The following is a 19,186-nucleotide window of genomic DNA, read 5'->3' as shown; positions in this document are numbered from 1 at the left end:
GATTACTTCCTGCAGCGCATTCCTCACCCTCCTCCCTCCACGGCCGACAAGGGCTCCAGGATCGGCCACTCCGAGAAGCCGCCCCGCACATCTGGGGACCAACGCGGCGACCGAAGGACCCAGACGGGGTCACGCCTGCTACAGCTGCTCCATTCTCGCGGCGGCGGCCGGAGCCCCGCTCCCCGCCCGACCCCCCGCCCGGCCCCCACCCGCGCCACAACTTTCCCCGCGCCCCTCGGCAGCGCGGCGCGGAGTCCTGCCGCAGCTCCGCTGGGCCCGGGGCAGCCCCGCCGCCCCGGCCCCAGGTCGCCGCCATCGCGCTCCCCCCCGCCCCGCGGGGACACCCGAGCGCCCGGCACAGCCGCTCGCTCCCCGCGCTGCCCGCCCGCCGGACCCTGCCCCGCGACGACTCCTCACGCCTGTCGCCGCGCACCGCGACCCCTCGGGCACCCCCCGGCCGGCCGCAGCGTGTCCCGCCCGCACCGCCTCCCCCCCTTCCCTCCTCCCAGCGCGGCCGCGGCTCTCGGCTCCCTCCGCCCGGCGGCCGGGGGAACAGCCGGGGCGCAAGTTCGCGAAGTGGCGGAGCGGCGGGCAGGCGGAGCGGGCCGCCCGCCGTCCCCGCGGCCGCGGCGGGCGAAGCCTGAGGACGCCCCCCCCCACCCCACCGCTGCCGCCGGGGCTGACGGCGCGGCGCCCGCCCCGGGCGCGCCCCGTGAGGGGGCGGCTTTCCCGCCTCCCCGTCCCGTCCGGCAGCGGCGGGGACTCACCAGGGATCGAACTCGTGGATGATGCTCTCGAAGCGGATGACGGCGAAGAGCCGGGAGCTGAAGCCGGCCAGCCAGGCCAGGAAGAGGATGGTGAAGGAGAGGAGCGACTGCCAGCCCGCCGGCTGCGACAGGCCCCCCGACAGGCCGCCTCCGCCCGCCGGGGGGCCACCGGCAGCCGCCGCCGCCGCGCCGCCACCGCTCGCCCCGGCGCGGCTGTTGAGCAGCGCCACGGAGTTGGCGGCGGGTTTGTGCTTGTTGTCGGGGGCCGAGTGCTCCGCCATGTTGTACCCTGGGCTCCCTCGCAGCCTCTCCGCCTGGCGCGTGCGGGAAGGAGGCGGAGGGTGGGTGGGGGACGGAGCGGGAGGAAGGGCGGGGGCAAGGAAGGAGGCTCGGCAGGGGAGGGGCGGAGCCCGCCCGGTCCCTCAGCGCTCCTCACCGACTCCCCGCCGCCGCCTCCGAGCTCAGCCGAGCTCTGCCTCCCGCCGCCGCCGTCACCATCCCAGTGCGGCGCGGGGCGGGCGGGCGGGCGGGGGGCGCGGCGGAGGGGGCCGGCGCGGCGCGCGAGCCCGGGGGCGGGGCCCGTGACGGCAGGGGGCGGGGACGAGGGGCGGGCGCAGGGCGGGGGGAGGGGCCGGCGGCCGTGCGCGCAGGCGGAGGGCAGAGCCGTGGAGCCGCGGGCGCGCAGAGGGCGCCAGGGGGTCGCGTTCGCCCCGCCGGCGCAGGCGGGAGGGCCCGGTCGGGTGCGGGGGGCGGAGGGCCGGGCCCCCCCTTCCCAGCGGTTTGACATTGCCGCCCTCCAGCGCGGGAGGAGCTACGGGGAGGGGCGGGGCCGCGAGCAGAAGTGGGGGGGGCAGGGTAGAGGGACCAATCCCCGCAGTAGCCCTGCTAACAGGAAGTGCATGACGGCCTGTCACAGAGCGACAGGTATTTAAAAGGGGCGGGGCAAGACCAGACAGCCAATCGGAGCGGCGGGATTGAAGGCGTGGCGGCGCGCGGAGGGGAGGAGGCGCTCACTGCCAGCCATTAGGGGTGGGAATAAAAAAAAAAAGAAAGGGGGCAACGGTGACTGGCGGCGGTTTGTTCCAATCGGAGTGAGGCCAGCGAGTCACGTGGGTGCTCTCGGGAGCGGCTATCACCGCTGGCGGCCCCTGGTGCTGTGTTCGGGCACTGCAGTGTGTGTGGGCCGGCGGGGCGGCACCGCTCCCGGCATGCTCTGCGCGGGGGCGCTCGGTGCGCGCGAGGCGGAGCGGAGCCTGCTGGGAGTCGTAGTCTGTGCGGCGGGGGCGTGCCCGCGCCCCTGAGCGCGCGGGGGCTGCCCTAACGGTTGTAACGGCGCCAACGGCCCCTGTTTCTCAGGGGAGCCTTGTGGCGCTGCCCGCGGCGGGGCGTGCGTGGCAGCGGCGGCACCAGCCGTCCCCGGGGAGCCCCGGCGGCTCACCTTCCTCCGCTGAGGGGGCCCTGGGCTGGCGTTAAGCGCTGCTTGCTCGCCCCTCAGCTCTGGAGCCCGTTTGTCTCTCATGCTGTGAGTCTGCTCTTCGATACTGCGCCTCTTTGGGGCTCGCTTCCCTCTGATGGTGTTTGTTTCAAACGTGTAATTACCCCGTTGGAAACGGTGTTGGCCGCAGCACGCGTTGTGCCAGAACCTGCCCCTCAGGCAGCTGGGAAGGGTAGCTGGGGGCAAAGCCTGGCCAAGGCCGAGGGCAGCTCGCTGCCCTCACCCCGGGGCAGCCACCTGCAGGGCGCCCGGGCCCACCTGCCCCTGCTGGGAGCGCTTCCAGGCCGGTGCAGAGGCCAGCAAATGGAAACTGGTGTTTTGGTTTGTTTTTGTTTTGTTTTTTTTTTTTTGTAAGTGACTTCTCTTTTAGTCATTTTTGTAATGAAATGCTATTTGGGAGTCCTGTAACTTCCTCAAATATTCTGTGAAACCAGTGGTTACAAAGAGAATGAAGAAAATGAAAAGTTACTGATGTATTGCAGTCATGGTTTTTGAATGGTTATGCTGACCTTCATTCTACTCTGAGATGGCAGAAGACTGCCTGCTTTTAGAAGCATGGTACTAAGCACAGGCAACATTTAAAAAATCAACATGATTGTTTACAGCATTTACACCAACAACTTTTGTGACTTTTATGTAGGGTGGTGTTTTTCAAATTAAATAGCTTGGATTTTGTTGTCTCAGCTTTAGGCATTTCCTTTGATACACAAACATGGCTCTTCAGAGGTCCTGAAGATTTGCAGTTCAATTTCACTGATACCATTGGGGAATGTGCTGGGCCTTAGCTAACTAATACCATTCTAATTAGTCCTTGCTATTGCCTCTGGTTTTATTTTATTTGCCAGAGGAAGAAAACAACGTTCTTTATAAACAACGTAGAAGCCTTTTTATTAAAGTTGTTCTTTTAGTGGAAAACTGTTTAACAATTTGTAGAGCATGTAATTATTTTTCCTCAATCCTTGCATTAGTCAACAGCTGTGACTCGGTCACCAGGTTTGAAAGCAGAGTTATTGTAAGGTGTGTGTGTGTGTGTTAAGATGAGCACTTCGATACACTGTGGCTCTTAAAGGACTCCATTTTACATACTTTTTTTAGAATAAGGCTTAGGAAAGCATCCAGAAAATTTTGAGGTTCAGTTTTGCCAAACCTGGCTTTTAAAAGACTATGGGTTTTGTTTGGTAGGATTTTTTTAAATTTGTTTGGAGGTTTTTTAATACATGTTCTTTCTTACTCTTGTTTAAATAGGCCAACAATATGTTTGACTTAAGTTAAACATTTGACCCTTTTCTAGTGGTGTTAGGCCTTTTTAATGAGCTGACCAACTGGCATTTTAAGTGAAGGATTATTTATTATTTTTAATTGGTTCATGAACAAAAAGTAAACATGACCAGAAATTTGCAACTATCAAGTCTTTTTCTAAAAGACATTGAATGATTTTACAACATGCTCAGTCCTGGTGTACTTTTCTGAAATGACAATGCAGTATTTCCATTCTCACAGTTGGGATTCTGTCTTTTCATAACAGCAGTTCAAGCTTAACAATGCAGTAGAGGAGCTGCTTTAAATGGTGGTGGTGTAGATAGAATACCTATGTCTTGTCTTCCTCCCCGACCATTTCCCTTGATATTAAAGGGCCAAAAAGGACTGATGATTCATGTCAGCTGGAAAAAATGTGTATATCAGAACTTATTTTTATGTAAAATTCAGTATCAATGTTAATTTCACTTGATTTGAAATCTGGTTTACTTAAAAATTAGTGCAGACTGTGGTGTGGATAAGGTTATATCGTGTTTACTTTAAATTTCACTGCTATAACTTTTACATCCAACAGGGAGGTTATATCATTCTGACTATGCAGACAGAGTTAAATCAGACAATTTTCAGAGCATAGACAAGCCCAGACAATGTGATTTATTTGAATGCTGACTAATGGTAAAGTGCTGCTTTGTTGTTGCTAACAAATGATATTGTTGCCTATTCATTTTCAAACTGTTCAAAAATCTGTACTGTTGAATACCTCAGAGCTTGGGCAATGAAATCTAGCAGCAGAAAAAGCACAGTTCTAGTAAAAGCTTTTGTTAGTGTTTCAGTAAATATATTTGAATTTTTGTATGAAATGAGTTTTAGTAGTTTTACAATAAGATTGAGCGAAGAAATGTAAATAGATGGGAATTCATGGACTCCTATAGTTAGATGCAAGGATTCAGTGATTTTGATACTATACCGCCATGACAGCAATGGAAGGTTCATTTCTGTAGAGAAAGTGCAAAACATGTTTACTGAAAACTGCATTCAACCCATATTAATAGCTTGATGGGGAAAGAGGTTTTTCATCTCCTTTTTTTTTTACTTCCCGCCCCCCTCCCCCCCTCCTCCTGTGCTCTTCCATTTATTTAGAGGTGATTTGGTTTGATTTGTTCCACTGTGTGGTAGTGTTTTCTTTGAACAAAAAAAGCAAACAAACAAAAAAAAACCCAACAAAAATGTTCAAATTATTGACTGAGGAGTTGACTTTGTGTAGTATTTATGAACCATTTTGCATATAGAAAATCAAATTTCTATTCTGAGCATGTAAAATAATAGCCAAATGCCTTAAGGGGGAAAAAAAAATATTTCATTTCCAAGCTTCCTTAATAACAGAGGATAATGCCAAGTGCAGAATCTATGTTATGGCTGTACAAACCAGAGCATCTTGAAAGTTGTGGAGCTGCATACAGGAAAATCTCAGATGAAAGCTCCTTGTTCTTTAACACAGCTACCATGTGTCACTGGTGTTCAGTCTGCTATTAAAAGAATGGCAAACAAAATTTTTGCAGAAAAAATTGCACATGGACATATCCGGTAACAAATTATTAGTGAGAAGTACAAGCTTCTGGTTGGTGGGAAAAATTAAAACTTTTCACCAAACCTTATTGGCAATGATTCAGCAGTGTTTAACAGGAGTAGGTACCTTAGTTTAGACAGGTATTTGAAGAGCAGCTCAGGTTCCAACTTTGTAGTTCTGCAGATGAACAAGTTTGGTGTTAAGGATTTTTGAGGATGGCCATAGAGATTAATGATACAGTACTTCCTGAACTGCAGAATATTACAATGTAAATAGCACAGTTGAGTGTAACTTGATGTGGCAGAGGGTGCCTGATTTCAGTTATGTGCTTGGATGATCATTGTTTAAAAATTATGACAATGTTTAAATGAGAGAAAACATAATGCTATTGCATATAATTATCCCTGAGAATTCCTAAGTTTAATGTGTTTAAAAAAATAACTATCTATTAGTCTCCATATAGACAAAATTACATGAGTTTAAAATAATTTTAAAATTAGTTTAATCCAGCAGGTGCAACCCTTTGTGGATATGCATAAATCAATTAATCCAGCTGTAAACTGATACAAGATTGTCTGCAAAGAGCTTTGCACCTATGTAACTGTAACGAGGTTTCTAATTGATTTGAATTAAAACGGCCCAACTCTTGTGTTTAGACAAGGCCTTCATCTAGCATTTCAGTAACAGTAGAAACTTGACTTAATCCTGACAGTGTTCTACTGGTGATTTCTCCTTTTCCTTTCCAAGACTTTAGACATGCGTTGATGTTCCTCTTCTGCTTCTCCTGTTTTAATTATCCTACTTAATTTCCCTTTTCCATGACCTGAACAATGGTAAAAATCACTCTGGCTTGCACACACAGGCCTGCAAGGTGTTACAATGCTTTCTGCTCTCCCCAGCCAACACCTGGCATACTCTGCTGCTGCCAGCACCTTTTTTATCAACCTTGTCTTCACTTCTTGTGAAGAAATGGGGGTTTTCCCTCTGGTGGGCTGGTACCACCTCTGCAAAGTCCCCATCCCTTGTTAGAAAAAACTGAGGGAGAGGCACAGACTGAGACTTTCTTTAAATAAATTAAAAAATACCGTATTCAAGTTATAGATGTGTATATTCTAACCCACATCCATAAGTGCTGTGCAACATTTAAAATCTGCGGACCTCTGAAGTACCTTTCTTGAAGTGTTGTTTTGTCACCTCTAGTGTTTGCAAGCACCTTAACGAAAACTTGGTTGTTCTTGGCAAATGCTGCAGCCAAGTGTTTGTGCAAAACTTTCATCTTATTCCTTCTTGTAAGAAGAGATGTGCTGCCTTGGGGATGATCAGCAAAAAATAAAATGTTAAGAAAGGCCATTTTCTTCAGGGACATCACTAAATGGCCCATCAAATAGCTGAACACTGGTGTTTAGCATGTAAATGGTAAGTCCTCAGAAGTTGTAGATACTGGGTCTTATTAAAATGTTACGTTGGAACAGCAAAGCTGCTAAGGGAACCGGCTGGAGGGTAAATCTAACCTCTGGGGAGTGGAGTGAGAGATATATCCATTTCAAATATATGGGATCTGTTACTGCTTAGTTGTGATGAAGGTGAATTCTGACACTGGATTCAAGTGAGAGGGGAGAGCAGAACACAGGAAAGAAGCATTCTGGTGTTAGCTGTAACACCAGCTGCATGTTACAGCATCAAGTGAGATGTGGAAACAGCAAAGAGCAGAGGGACAGAGGAAGAAAACTGGTTTTATGTTGTTGTTTAAAGCCTGTTGAAATCTGTGGGTGTTATTTGTTGATACAATTTTGACCACCCTTCAGTTGTATTTTTCTTCATTGCCTCCTTCAGACCAGAACATTCCACAGAGTTCCTGGTAGCAACTGAATGTAGGGGAAGGGGAAGAAGGTAGTTTGCACATTGTCTGTGAACTATTACCATAGTTCATCAAAGCTTAACTCTTCTGATTTTAGTTTGGCTTATAAATTAGAGCAAGTTGTTTAAGGTGGTAAGTTCTACAGTATTGAAGATACTTCAGTATCTAATGTAGTAGGAAAAAAAATGTAATGGTGAAGTATAGTATCAGCAAAGGATTCCCCATGCCTGAAAATTTCTCTTTAAGTATTGTGCAGTATTTTTCCATAATTGGGCTTGTAGTCCAAACTTGCATAGCCTTGAGGAAAAAGAAGTTTACAAAGAATTGTTTCTAGTGCTTTTCTGTTGCTAGCAATTCAAACTAATTGTCTTCTTGCTGTTTTCTAGACTACTTGTAGATATTTTTCTCTTCAACTGCTACATTAATAACTACATCAGAATTGCAAAGGAGTTTAAGTCATTTTGTTGTGGAGTGAAACGTGCCAAAATGCACAATGCAATACAAAAGAGGAGCTTATGGGTGATTTGGGATAAGGTAATTTCAACCCATCCTCACATACAGATCTGAAGTGAGGACTGCATCATTGTCGAGAAGAGAATTCAGCAATGACTACTTTATGATTTAATATGACTTGAATTTTTTTTGGCTGTCATCAAATGGTTAGAGGCTTCAAAAGTGGAAATACTGCTGTATTGCAGAAAAGTTAAGAGGCTTTTAGTGACTTCTGTCCACATGTGAACTGAAGCACAGTGGTCTGTGATGTCTAATCTGTAGGTCTTCAGTTCTTGCCACAGGAATCTCTTTTTGTAACTGACTGTAGCACTTAAATCTACAATAAAAAAAAAAAATCAAAAACACATGCCAGAAATTCATCTGGATAACAATAAATCTCAGTTTCATCTGGAACAATGAATCTTAATGTTTAAAACCCTATCCTGAGAAAACTGATCCCACAATAATTAATCCTTACTGCTAAAGTCTCTTCTTATGCATCCCTTCTTTAAATATTTGTTCCATTTTTGTAGGTCTTAGGACACTGAAATCCATATTGATACTTCATTCCAGTTACTGATGGTGCTCCCAGACCTAAAAACCCAGTTAGTATTTCAAATTAATCTCCTAAAAGAGAATTTCTAACTGCAAAAGGAAAGCAGCCACATAAACCTGATGCAAAAATAAAGATCCTTTTCTTGACTATATAACAAGTACAACTGCAAAAACAGGACAAGAGGATGCCAAAGCACCTGAGCCACCGTTCAAGGCAGACACTTGCAGGACATACTGGACCAGTTACGTGGCTGTTATGTGCCCTGTTTTCCTTCCTTGATGTAGCAATCAGCCTAATGTAACAAACCATCTCATAACTTTAAAAAGCCTCTGTTGTTTTCTGGTGTGAATGCTGTTCTCTAGAACTTGTTTTTTCCTCTTACACTCTCTGTACTTCTGCATTTAAAAACACTTTGGGAGGTTGCATGAAATTGTCTTTAACATGAAGATACAAAAATGCCTTAAAAATGCTGATTTAATAGCTCTCCTGGCACATGCATGCTGTCTGCCTGTCTCCTCCCCCCATCTTTGTGGGATTTTTGCCTCATTTTTGCATGGAGCCAGTGTTGCTTGAGACCATCCAAAGTTACTGGCACCTGTGTGGTAACTCTCATGTCAGTATTTCTTTTTTCTGAGAGAGAACAGATGCACATTGGTTTTGCACAAAGGAGTATGATCAGCGTTGCTTTAGCTTCTTTGTGCTGTGGAGATCACACAGTAGGCATAGCCAAACTGTTGACCTTCAAAATCATGGGGATGAGAGATGAACAAATCTTCCAACTGTTCCCTGTACTGGTGCCTAAAGTGTGGACCATTGGGATAAATTTTGATACTGTACATAAGAGCCTTTTCAACCACATAATCTACCGTGTCAGACATACATTGTTAAGGTGGGGGGGCAGCAGCAGGGGCAGACACACCAGGATAGCACCAGCATCCAAACTGTATGAGAGCTTCCATGCTTACTGTTGTCTTCTGACATCTAACAGACACACAATGTCACGAAGACCTTATCAACATTAATTTGAGAGAGATGTATTTTGTGAATGTAGTTGCTGTCTGTTAAGTGCATGGTATAAAGTTCAATTCTTGTAGGCTGCAGGGAGTATCTGTCATGGAGCAGTTCCTCCCCTTTGTCAGTCCTCCTCTGCCTTTGGCGTTCCCTCCGTTGTTTCTAAATCTTTTTGTTCCCTCCCCCTCTGTCTAGCTGGTGTTTTCTTTTCTTAGACATGTTTTCATAAAAGTGCCACCAACTTGGCTGATAGGCTCAGCCTTGACCTGCAGTGGGTCCATTGCAAAGCCGTCTGGAACCACTGATGTCCAGCATATGGCAGCCCCTGACCTCTCCCTATAGAGGCTGTCCCTCCAGTCTCCCCATTACCAAAATCTTGCTACGTGCATCCAATATAGATTTCCAAGTCCACACAGGCAAACTGGATAGGGTATGTGACCAAGCCATCTGCATCACAGTATCTTTTTGCTGGTTGCCAGGAATTTTTTTACTTTACTCGAAGGTCTTTTTATTACTTACTATTCTTGTTTATAAAACACCACACGTTAAATATTACAGAATCATAGAATCATTTAGGTTGGAAAAGACACAGAGGTTGTATGCATTTATGGAGTCACACAACTTTTTCTTTTGAGAGGATGTTATTTATTAATATTGAGAATAAATTCAGGAATTTCTAAGATAATGGGCTCTCTTAGAGAAAATACCCCCATTATCTTGACATACAATGTTCTTTAATTTGCTGAATCGGTTTTACTTACATCTCCTTCATGTGACTTCCACTTGAAGCAAAGATATACTCTGTGGGTTTTATTGCAGGCAGATGGTAAGATTTGTGTGGAAATCCTAGGCAATTTTTATTGGGCTGTTAATTACTGGCATTTGAATTATTAGGCATGGTAATCTTTTCTTATTTCTGCAACAATTATCCTTCTTCTGGAAAGAAACGTGACTTGTATTAGTCTGTGACTTCCTAGGTTTCTTCATTAACTTATTGTGTCAGGCAACAGCAGGGTGAAGACTGTTCAAATGCTCTTTTAACAGCATTAGAGTAATTTTGTCAGGCTTGGGAAAGTTTCGCTGTAGTGACTCCACCCTACTGTGGCCTGTAACTTAGCGTGCATTGTCCTAACCTAAACTGTCAAGTAGAAGTTTTATGTAGTTTCTTCTAATGTGATGGGAGCGAATTTTTATTAATACAGTCAATACTGGCTCTCACAGCTAGAAACTAGGAAAGCTGTGAATATTAAGTGCAAAGACTGACCATCTTTTGTGTAATTCTCTATTTTAGTTGAGATAGAGATATGCTTCTGAAGATCAGCCAGAACCTCCAGAGTATTATAAGCACTGTCCGTCAGCATAATACAGTTATGTTGTGGAGTACTATAGAGACTCCTAAACATTCAGAAATGCAAGGTCAAACCCTGAGTGCTTTTAGGTGTTCAGTCCTGAATCATATCCATTTATGATGGCAAAGAGTTTTTTTGTCTGTCACATATTAGAACAACCTGAAGAATGGCAGATTCCCAGCGGGATGAAAAAATGAAATATCAATATTTTAGTTCCTCTGTCTCCATATAGTAGCATTATCCTTTTACTTATGCAGTCAACCTCATGGCACTTAGTTTTTTGATAAGGAAGCATTCAGCTTCTGAAGCACTAGTGCTAGGTAGGTCTGTTAGAAATGTATACGTAAGCTTTCCTTTTCTCCAAGATGAGAGATAGAATTGTAACTTGTTCCACCCATCCTTGAGAAATAAATACCTTTCAATGCAGGTTTTAAATATGGTAATTAGACATACTTGTGCTTTATCTTAAGTTCATTTTGGAAGCAGTACTCTGATCATTCCTAATCATCACTTTTTATTAACTGTTGGGAAGGCACCCTTTTGTGTATTGGGAATTAACTGTAATTAGGTTCTATCTCACTAAAGCACTGCTATGTAAACCACTTCACCTCTGTTTAACTGAGAAACTGAATGTGGAAAGACTTAATGTTAACAAGGAAAGAATGAATATTTAAATTGGCCAAACAGTATTATGGCTCTTCTGAGCCTCTTGGTACATAGTTACTGGCATTGCCTCCTTTCCTCTGCTCATGTAGTCCTTACTTGCAGGCATCTGCAAGGCTTGAAAAATGCTCTGGAGTTATAAATAAAACACAGGCAGCAGAGTTGAGATGTTAAGTGTTCAAAACAAGCTCATCAGTGTATATATGTCACAAGCAAACAAACACTGCGCGTTTCAACCCGTGTATCTAGTCAGTTCTGAATTTTTGGAAAGATACAGTTTCTTAGGCCTAACTTACATATGATAGAGCTTTTTCCCGTTGGAGGAACAGAACCACAGGGGCCAGTTCTTCTGGTAACAACACTGTTGACAGATTTCAAAGTGTGGTCAGTGGGTCTCCATCGTGGCTGCCTATAAGGTGTTTGCAAAAGGAAGCATAGCCTTAGATTGACTATGGAGAAATACATCTTCACTGAAAAACTTCTTGGGGTATAAGAATTGAAAAGGGCTGAAAACAGCTATTCTGTTGCAGTGTTTATGCTCTTGGTCTAGTACAGGGTCTTCTGCTGTGAGTGAGGAGCTGCCCCAGTCCTGCCTGCAGATGAATAGAGTTCACATGTAGAGTAGAACAACTGTAAGGATGCGATAGTGTATTTTACTTTTTAGACTGTTTTGAATGTCTGTCCCTAAAACTAGTAAAATCTACTTTTCTTAGGGCTCTGAAGAACAGAATTCTGCAGATTGACATATGTTTTGGTTTGATGGGAGATGAACTTCTATTCTTAAACCATAATACCAGATAGGCCAAAATATCCTGCACTTCAGCTGTGTTACAAGGGTACTGACTGTGATACCTGAAGCAGAAAGGAAGAAAACTATGATGATAGTTGTGCAAGACTCGACTTCAATTGTTTAAATCCCAAACGTTTATCCTGTGACTGTGGTGGAGGGAAAAGAAAAATGCCTGTGCCTTAAGGAGCACATATGAAATCCTAATCAGCAGGAGCATTCTTGGTGCTTAGCTACCTGGTTAATCTAAACAACTTGCCTACAGTAATAAAGTTAAGCATTTCTTGCTGTGAGTTTTCAAATTCTTTTGAAGATAGAGTTGCTTGGATTCTGACTGGGCTGAATCCATGACAGAAGAATGGAGACTGAAAGGAGAAAAATCTGTAGATTTTCCTGTGAAGGTTTCGGTATAGGTGAGTTGAAGTGCTGCCAGAGCACACTTACGGTGACGTATGCGTTAAGACTTGTGTCTTTTATATCGTGTCCTTCCTAGAAGCCAGGAAGATGATGCTGTTGCTGACTCTTAATCAGAATCAGAGTGATAACTTCTTGCAGAAGCACTTTGGTTTAGATATTGGATCAAGAAAGCATTTTTCTTGACATTTTTCTAGGTATGTTGTTCCCAATCTCATTTTTTCTAGGAAAATTAACACAAGATCTGTGATGTAAAAAAAAATAAAATAAATTGTTGTGCTCCCTTTAAGAGATCAGGTTGCCTTGGATATTTGTAGCTTGGTTATATATCTGGATATAACAAACAGACAGTTTTGAGGATTCTCTCTAACAATGGATGAGGTGAGGATATCCCTGCAGATTCTCGATGATGGGAGAGAAGTTGCTTACAAGTTGGGAATATTTTTATAAGATCCATTTTTATAAAATCTATTTTGGCCTGTTTTACTTGAAGACTGTAGTTTTAAAATTTTTGAAATGTGTAAGCCTTAAGTTGAGCACTTAAGCTTGTATTTTTCTGTAAGCATGTGAATAGCTCCATTGAAGAGCATGGAGCTAATCTTGCACTGAAGTGTTTTGCTGAATTGAGTCCCTAAAGAGTTTAATTGCATGCAAAGAAAAATATATCAAAATATATGAGCATTTTTCCCAGGTTTGGTGAAAATACTTTTGCTTTCTGTATGTGCTTCTTAGTATATGTTTCCCTTGAATGCAGTTTGAATATAATTCTGCTGTTCAGCAACCCAGATGCAAGAAGCATAACATAAATACCTTTCCCTTCCCTCCCCCCTCCATCCCTCAAAGTTGCATTTGGCAGGTGTATCATGATATATATTGATGTTACTATTTTATTAAGGACTTATAAAATGCTGGACAGTAATAAGGTACCTTTCAGCAGCCTAAGGGCTGGATTTGTGCACTGTTCCATACTGTTACATAAGCACAGAGAAAGCGCAAGGCATCACCTGCCCTCCTACTCCAATCCAATATAATACTAGTCATTGTGCTCAAACTCTATTATCACTCTGCAAACAGGATTAAGCCACTGTTGTCAGTAAGAGTTATTCATATTTATTTTGGAAGAATCAGCCCACAGAAGTAGTCTCAGATTATTTTTGGTGATGGAGGTGTATATGCTCTCAAGTAGAGGCATGGGATGTATCCTGAGGGAGGTGAGTGTGTGAGGAACCCAAAGTTACTCAAGACCCACCCAGCTGTAATCAAGAGTAGCTGATAGGCACAGCCCAGTTACTACTTTTTCTGTTCTATAGGAAACTCTCTGTGGTTCCAGTATATGACCCTTTTATTCCCTGGGGACAGGACAAAGCAATAGCTGGGGCTATTACCACTCCAGAGTCAGCCACAGCTCTCTGCTGTAACAGATGAGTAGCTGGGGTCATGCAGAGCATTATCTGCTAACATTTCCAAGGAGGGATTTGCATTTGAGCTCCCAGGAGTGTCTCAGACTGCACTCCCTGTTGGAGCAGGGATTGATAACTGAGACCCTCTGTTCAGTGTCTTTTTTTTTTTTTTTGGATTGTAGGTGGCCTGAATTGCATGGCAGAGCAGCTTTCTCATAAGTGGCTGTAGGTGGAGCTCAAGGTGATAATGTTAACTTTAGACATTTTGGCAAATATCCCAGGTGAGACTGGGAAGCCTCCAGGCCACTGTGTCATTTCAGGAATTCTTACTGATGTGATCAATAATGTATTGCTTTAACTTGACTAGTAGATATACAACTCAAATCAGGCTTAAATAGTTATTGTGTGACCTTCATTTGCCTGTATGACTTGGGTATGACTTTGCTGGGCGTATAGAAAGTTGTGTTAGACAGTGATCAAATGTAAGCATGTCAGGAAGGGTAATGTTTTAGAAGTGTGAATATGATATAGTACTTGTGAAATGGTACTTAAGTCTAAAGAATTGATTTTATTTTGTTGCAACTTTAGAACCATTAGTGGACTTGTCAGACTTCTCAACCTTATTATCTCCCAGAATAATGAAGGACAGAGTTTTCATAAAATGTTGGTTTTCATTTTATTGGTTAAAACAAACAAACAAAAAAAGTAATTGGTCATCTTCATGTACTATATGATTCATGGAATCTAGAGATAGGAAAGACCTGTCAGGTTACATAGTCCATCACCTTGCTCCTGCAAAATGGTTCTGTACCATTAACTTTTCCAGAAATCTATGCAATTTAGTTTTAAATATCTCTGCAAGTAACAGGATTTTGACTGCTTCCCTAGGGAAGTTATTGAACACCTTTTTCAAAACTATTTCATTATATTTTACTTTCTATTTAGCATACATATATAGATAGGTAGATGGATATAGATATATTTTGAAGGACAGCAGTTTGTTATCTGATCTTTTCTGGGCTAGGTAGCGAGAAAAAAAATTATTTTCCAGTCCAATGCTATATATATCCAAGTGCCTTAGCAAATGTTGAGGTTTTGCAGTTATGTTTTCATGTATATTTTGTTGCAGTAAGGGCCCCCCCCCCGAAGAGTGAGAGAAGATATACTGTTGAAACAAATTCAAATATATCCTGACTAAAAAATAAAAAGCTTCTCTTATTACCATAACTTCTTATCACAGTCATTTAACGTACTGCTAATCTTAATGACAGGTAAACAAAAGACTAAGCAAAATGAGATTTGTAAATTTTATCTTTATTTTAAATTCATGTCTACATGTCTTTGCTACTCCTTAATAATTCTTGCTGCCAAGCACTCCAGATCTTTATAGGCATTCCTTCTGAAAGAACAATGTTATTGTTCAAACAAATTGCACACCCTTGTTCTTTTAATCTCTCTAAAAGATTAAAGATCAAGAAGAACATTAAAGAGCCCTAAAAAGCTAACATTCGCTTTCATTTTGGTTTGCCCTTTAATGAAACTAGTACTCTTTCTGCTAGAAGGTGCAACAGAAATTATTTCTAGTGTTTTAAAACACTGTAGCACATCTATTTGCCCATAAATACAATTATTTGTCACCTCTTTGGGACAACTTACCTCCTAACAGTGGCATGCTGTGTAAGAGTGTAACAATGAGAGGATGTTTAATAGAAATCTCAGAATTGAAAACAGGTCAGTTTAAATAAACAAGCCTAAAAATATAGCTTGCTAAAGCAGTTCATATCAAACTAAATATAGTATTCTCTCTAATTTAAAAATTATATATATATCTTTAATATTAAAACTTTAAAAATAAAACTTTTATTCACATTCTGAATAGCTAGAATCCCAATAGATGAAGGTCTTCCAATAGTTCTAGTCTTGGTAACAGTATCATTCATGGTTACAGTTTAGCAGGCTTAAGTTCCTTAATGAATTGTACCTTAATGAAATAACATGATTGCCTACATAGCTGTAGATTAGTTCATGACCAGAAAAGGGATTGAAACTCCTATGGCCTTTATCCTTTAATTACATGCAGCAACTTCCTGATATTTCCCTTCTATATGATAAGGGCCTTAGACTTGCTTGCCTCCCTTCCCAAAAATGTTCATGGACTTATGCCCATGCTAAAATGTTTTAAGTACTTAATGACTTATAAAGTAAGTTGGATTGGACATTTGTCTAAGTTCTTTTCTAAGGACTTTAATTTTATGCATAGGATGCCTGTGGGATATTTTGCTTGAAGAAAGTAAAAACATGAAGTGAGGTAAAAATGAATCCATAAGAAAGTAGTGCTCCCATCTGAGGAGAGTTCTACTACTTTTGCTTGTTGAAATTGTGAAGGCAAAATAAGCAAATGAACAAGCTTGTTGCCCAGGAAGCTAAAACCAGAAATATTCGAAATTTGTGTGGTATTCCTGAGAAGAACCTCTCGGACTGGGATCAGAACCTCTTGGACAGGGATCAGTGAGAAATCTTCCCACCAAAGCTTCAGGTGACTGAGGAAACATGCTGTTCACTGGTTAGGAATTTAGTGGATAACCAGGACAGGTGGAAGTGAAAATCATCCTGAGCAAATGTGATTAGATGCTAGAAACATCGCCAAATTTTCATTAATCAGGCTTTATGTCCAAATGGCAATTTCCAGGAAGTAAAATCTTATTTCCTTTATCTTTGTCTCTTTCCTGCTTTTATCCTGAGCATTTTTTAATTTTTAAAGCTGATGAATATCCACAGTCATCTCTCATATCATACATCTATACTGCAATCTAGCAATGTCGTTATAGCTCCTCGTGATACGCCTGAGCTAGCTTTAAAACAGCTAGCTTGGGTACCAAGCACAGCATAGCCAGACAGGGGCCTGGAGTTCAATTTAGGCTGTTTGATGTATTTAGGTTTTAACAGTCTGTACTGAGACTCATCCTGCTTTGGGGTGGACTTTTGTCAGTCACCAAACAGGTTAGTTAAGTCATCTTGGATATGTATACCCAAGCTATGCTGCCTAGTGGCAAACCAGCATATTCTTTATTCCACTCAAAGTTGCATAGGGTAAAGAAAGGTCAGTGTGTACAGACTCCTGTGGAGGGAATAAAGACATTCACAACATCTAAGTGATCTGTGGTGGCTTCAGACTGAAAAAAATTACAATACAGGAGTTCATCACTGCCTTGAGAGTTTATAGTATTTGATTTCTCTCCCCAACAGGTGCATAAATGACCAAATTCTGACAGAGCAATGGATTTGGATAAATCAACTTTAACAGAGAATCTTATGAGAGTCTAGAGTATTCAGCCCAATCCCCAGGTCATTTAGCATAGAAGCAATCAAGCAAACGAATGCCAATTTCTTATATCACTCACACCCTCCTTAGATTACTTTTCTGAGATTTATTTTTACAAGCTTACATTTTTATGTATATTTTAAGTATATTTTTATTACTGTTGACAGAAAAAGATATTTTTTGAGGCAGGATGTAACAATATTACAGTGTGCTGCCCTTTGTTCAATACTTTATTTTATTGTTTTTTCCTAGTACTAGTAACAATAATAATATTTAACACCTTTGTAGTACCCCATGTATTAAAAAGAGCTTTGCTGCCGACAACTCAATATCTTCTGTAGGGTAGCTAGATATTTTATCTGCATTCTAGAGATAAGCTGAGACAGATCTTTAATGGCTAGCCTTTGGAAATTATCCAAATTGTTGGTCTTTGGATTCTTTGTTGTCCATTTCTAATTTCCAAACGTTCCTGGCACACTCTTCGGTTACCTTCAACAGTGGAATCAATTATAACTCTGAAAGTAGGAACTAAGAAGGATAATTGAGAGGGTGTTTGCATTTGAGTAAGATGGCCTTTCCTCATACATGCATTCTCTCCTCCAGTCTCCAGCTGTTTCATACCATACTCAGTGTATGCTCCATCCACCTTACAGCCACAGCCTTACTGCTGCAAATATCGGTCTCCAGAGACTCTAGAGAGCGTCTAGCCACTCTGCTTTTCATTCTCACTTTTATTCCGTCAATCATCTCTATATTCCTGCTTATCTGCTGATTAATCCATGCATTCTCTCAATTGTTGTTCCTTCTTACCATTCTTCTACTCATACATTCATATGCTTGCTTGCTAACAACTGAAGAATCTTAGTTATATAAGCACTATGAATTTACCAGTCCAAAAGAATATTCAAATTACGAGCAGTGTTCCATCATATGTTACATCCCCTACTTGCTACCACCGTATTTTGTGTGCCGGTGTTCACATTTGGTTCTGCTTTCCTTCCTTCCTATGCTTACATTTCCTCCACACATACACATCTGTTTTCTGTTCTCCAATCAATGGTAAGATTTAGCTGCTTAAAACCACTGATGTATTTGTGGGTATGTAGAGGTAACAATCAGAATGAAAATACCATCAATTTTATCCTTTTATGATAAATTTTATAAAAGAACCTGTCATGAGAGTATTTCTAGTCCAGGAAAAAAGCAGAAGGCAGCATGAAAGACTGTCATGTGGGACCTTGTGGGACCTGTACTTGTATTATTTCACAGTGGAAGGCTGATGAGTTTGGTGTATGATATTTAATATGCATTGAAAGATGCATGTATTTTTAGGATTTCTGCAGATGCTGCTTATATATCAATTTATTATGTGGGATAGCATCTGAGGGTTTTTATCACTGAGTTTTAATCAAAACTGGGTAGAAAATAAAATTGGATAATCCTTTTTTTCATTTGTGGGGATTTTTTTTTTTAATAGTTCATCTCTTCCAATGTTGGTTTAAGCAAAAAATTTCTGATCTGAAATGGGCTTTTGAAAAAAGGTCTGATTTAAATATAGATAGAAAAAGACATTTTTTTACTGCTCTTTAGCGCATTCCAATGAAGTCTGCCAGTGCATGTTGATAATTATTTACAGAAAAATCCAGACAAATTTCTGTACATCTCCCCCTAAATATTTTGCAGTGCACCTTGAAAATATAGTCTTCCAGTAGCAGGTTTATGGTTAAAGTTGTAAAACAATTTTTATTAAAAGCTTTTAATGTTGGCTTTCATAAAGGAAAACTTTTTTCTTCTAAATTTTGGAGTGTGATGTGTAGTCGAAAGAAAGTACTTGGAAAGGATTCAGGTTTAACTGCAGAAGCTGGTTTTTGAGAGGATGGAAACTGAAAAGGAATTGTCATTTTTACAGCAAAAGACTTGGCTTTTTGAAAAAAAAAATGTCTTGTCTGGAGACTTAACACTCTTGATTAGCATGAGAAAGCATCGGGGTTATTGTTAAGTAGGCAGGTCTTTCCCTATAAGACTGTGTTGATGCCCTGAAGCTACTAGAAGTACTTGAACGTTAATTAAAAAAAAACCAAACAAACAACTGTTTTTCTAAATCTTGCAAGGTTTAACAGCTCCCTTTTACAGATCTAGCAGAACTGTGGCCCTGGGAAGCAAGGGAAGAGAAAAAGGCATTGAAGCTTGTGTAGTTTCAGATGTCATACTTAGGTCTGTAAAACTTGCAAAGAGATGAGATCTCCAA

The 19,186-nt window shown here is 42.2% G+C and overlaps 1 protein-coding gene and 1 long non-coding RNA gene across 4 annotated transcripts in view; one reads left to right on the top strand and one right to left on the bottom strand.

The window, feature by feature from the left end:
* STT3B (STT3 oligosaccharyltransferase complex catalytic subunit B) overlaps positions 1-1,286 on the bottom strand; it is a 52,826-nt gene extending 51,540 nt beyond the window's left edge. The window contains exon 1 of the mRNA XM_056338664.1: positions 768-1,286. Coding sequence (XP_056194639.1) covers positions 768-1,048 — 281 coding nt within the window. The 5' untranslated portion in view covers positions 1,049-1,286. The remainder of the gene's footprint in view (positions 1-767) is intronic.
* Positions 1,287-1,782: 496 nt separating this feature from the next.
* LOC130149243 (uncharacterized) overlaps positions 1,783-19,186 on the top strand; it is a 31,018-nt gene continuing 13,614 nt past the window's right edge. For 2 of the 3 annotated variants that reach the window (XR_008821840.1, XR_008821839.1), the window contains exon 1: positions 1,783-2,289. This is a non-coding gene — a long non-coding RNA (uncharacterized LOC130149243). Of the gene's footprint in view, positions 2,290-7,330; positions 7,479-19,186 lie in introns of all 3 variants that reach the window. The other variant, XR_008821841.1, reaches the window with a different exon arrangement.

This window comes from Falco biarmicus, chromosome 4 (assembly GCF_023638135.1).
Source record: "Falco biarmicus isolate bFalBia1 chromosome 4, bFalBia1.pri, whole genome shotgun sequence".
In the NCBI taxonomy this organism is placed as follows: Eukaryota; Metazoa; Chordata; class Aves; order Falconiformes; family Falconidae; genus Falco; species Falco biarmicus.
The sequence above is the reverse complement of the archived record's forward strand: the minus strand, read 5'-3'. Positions and strand labels throughout refer to the sequence as shown.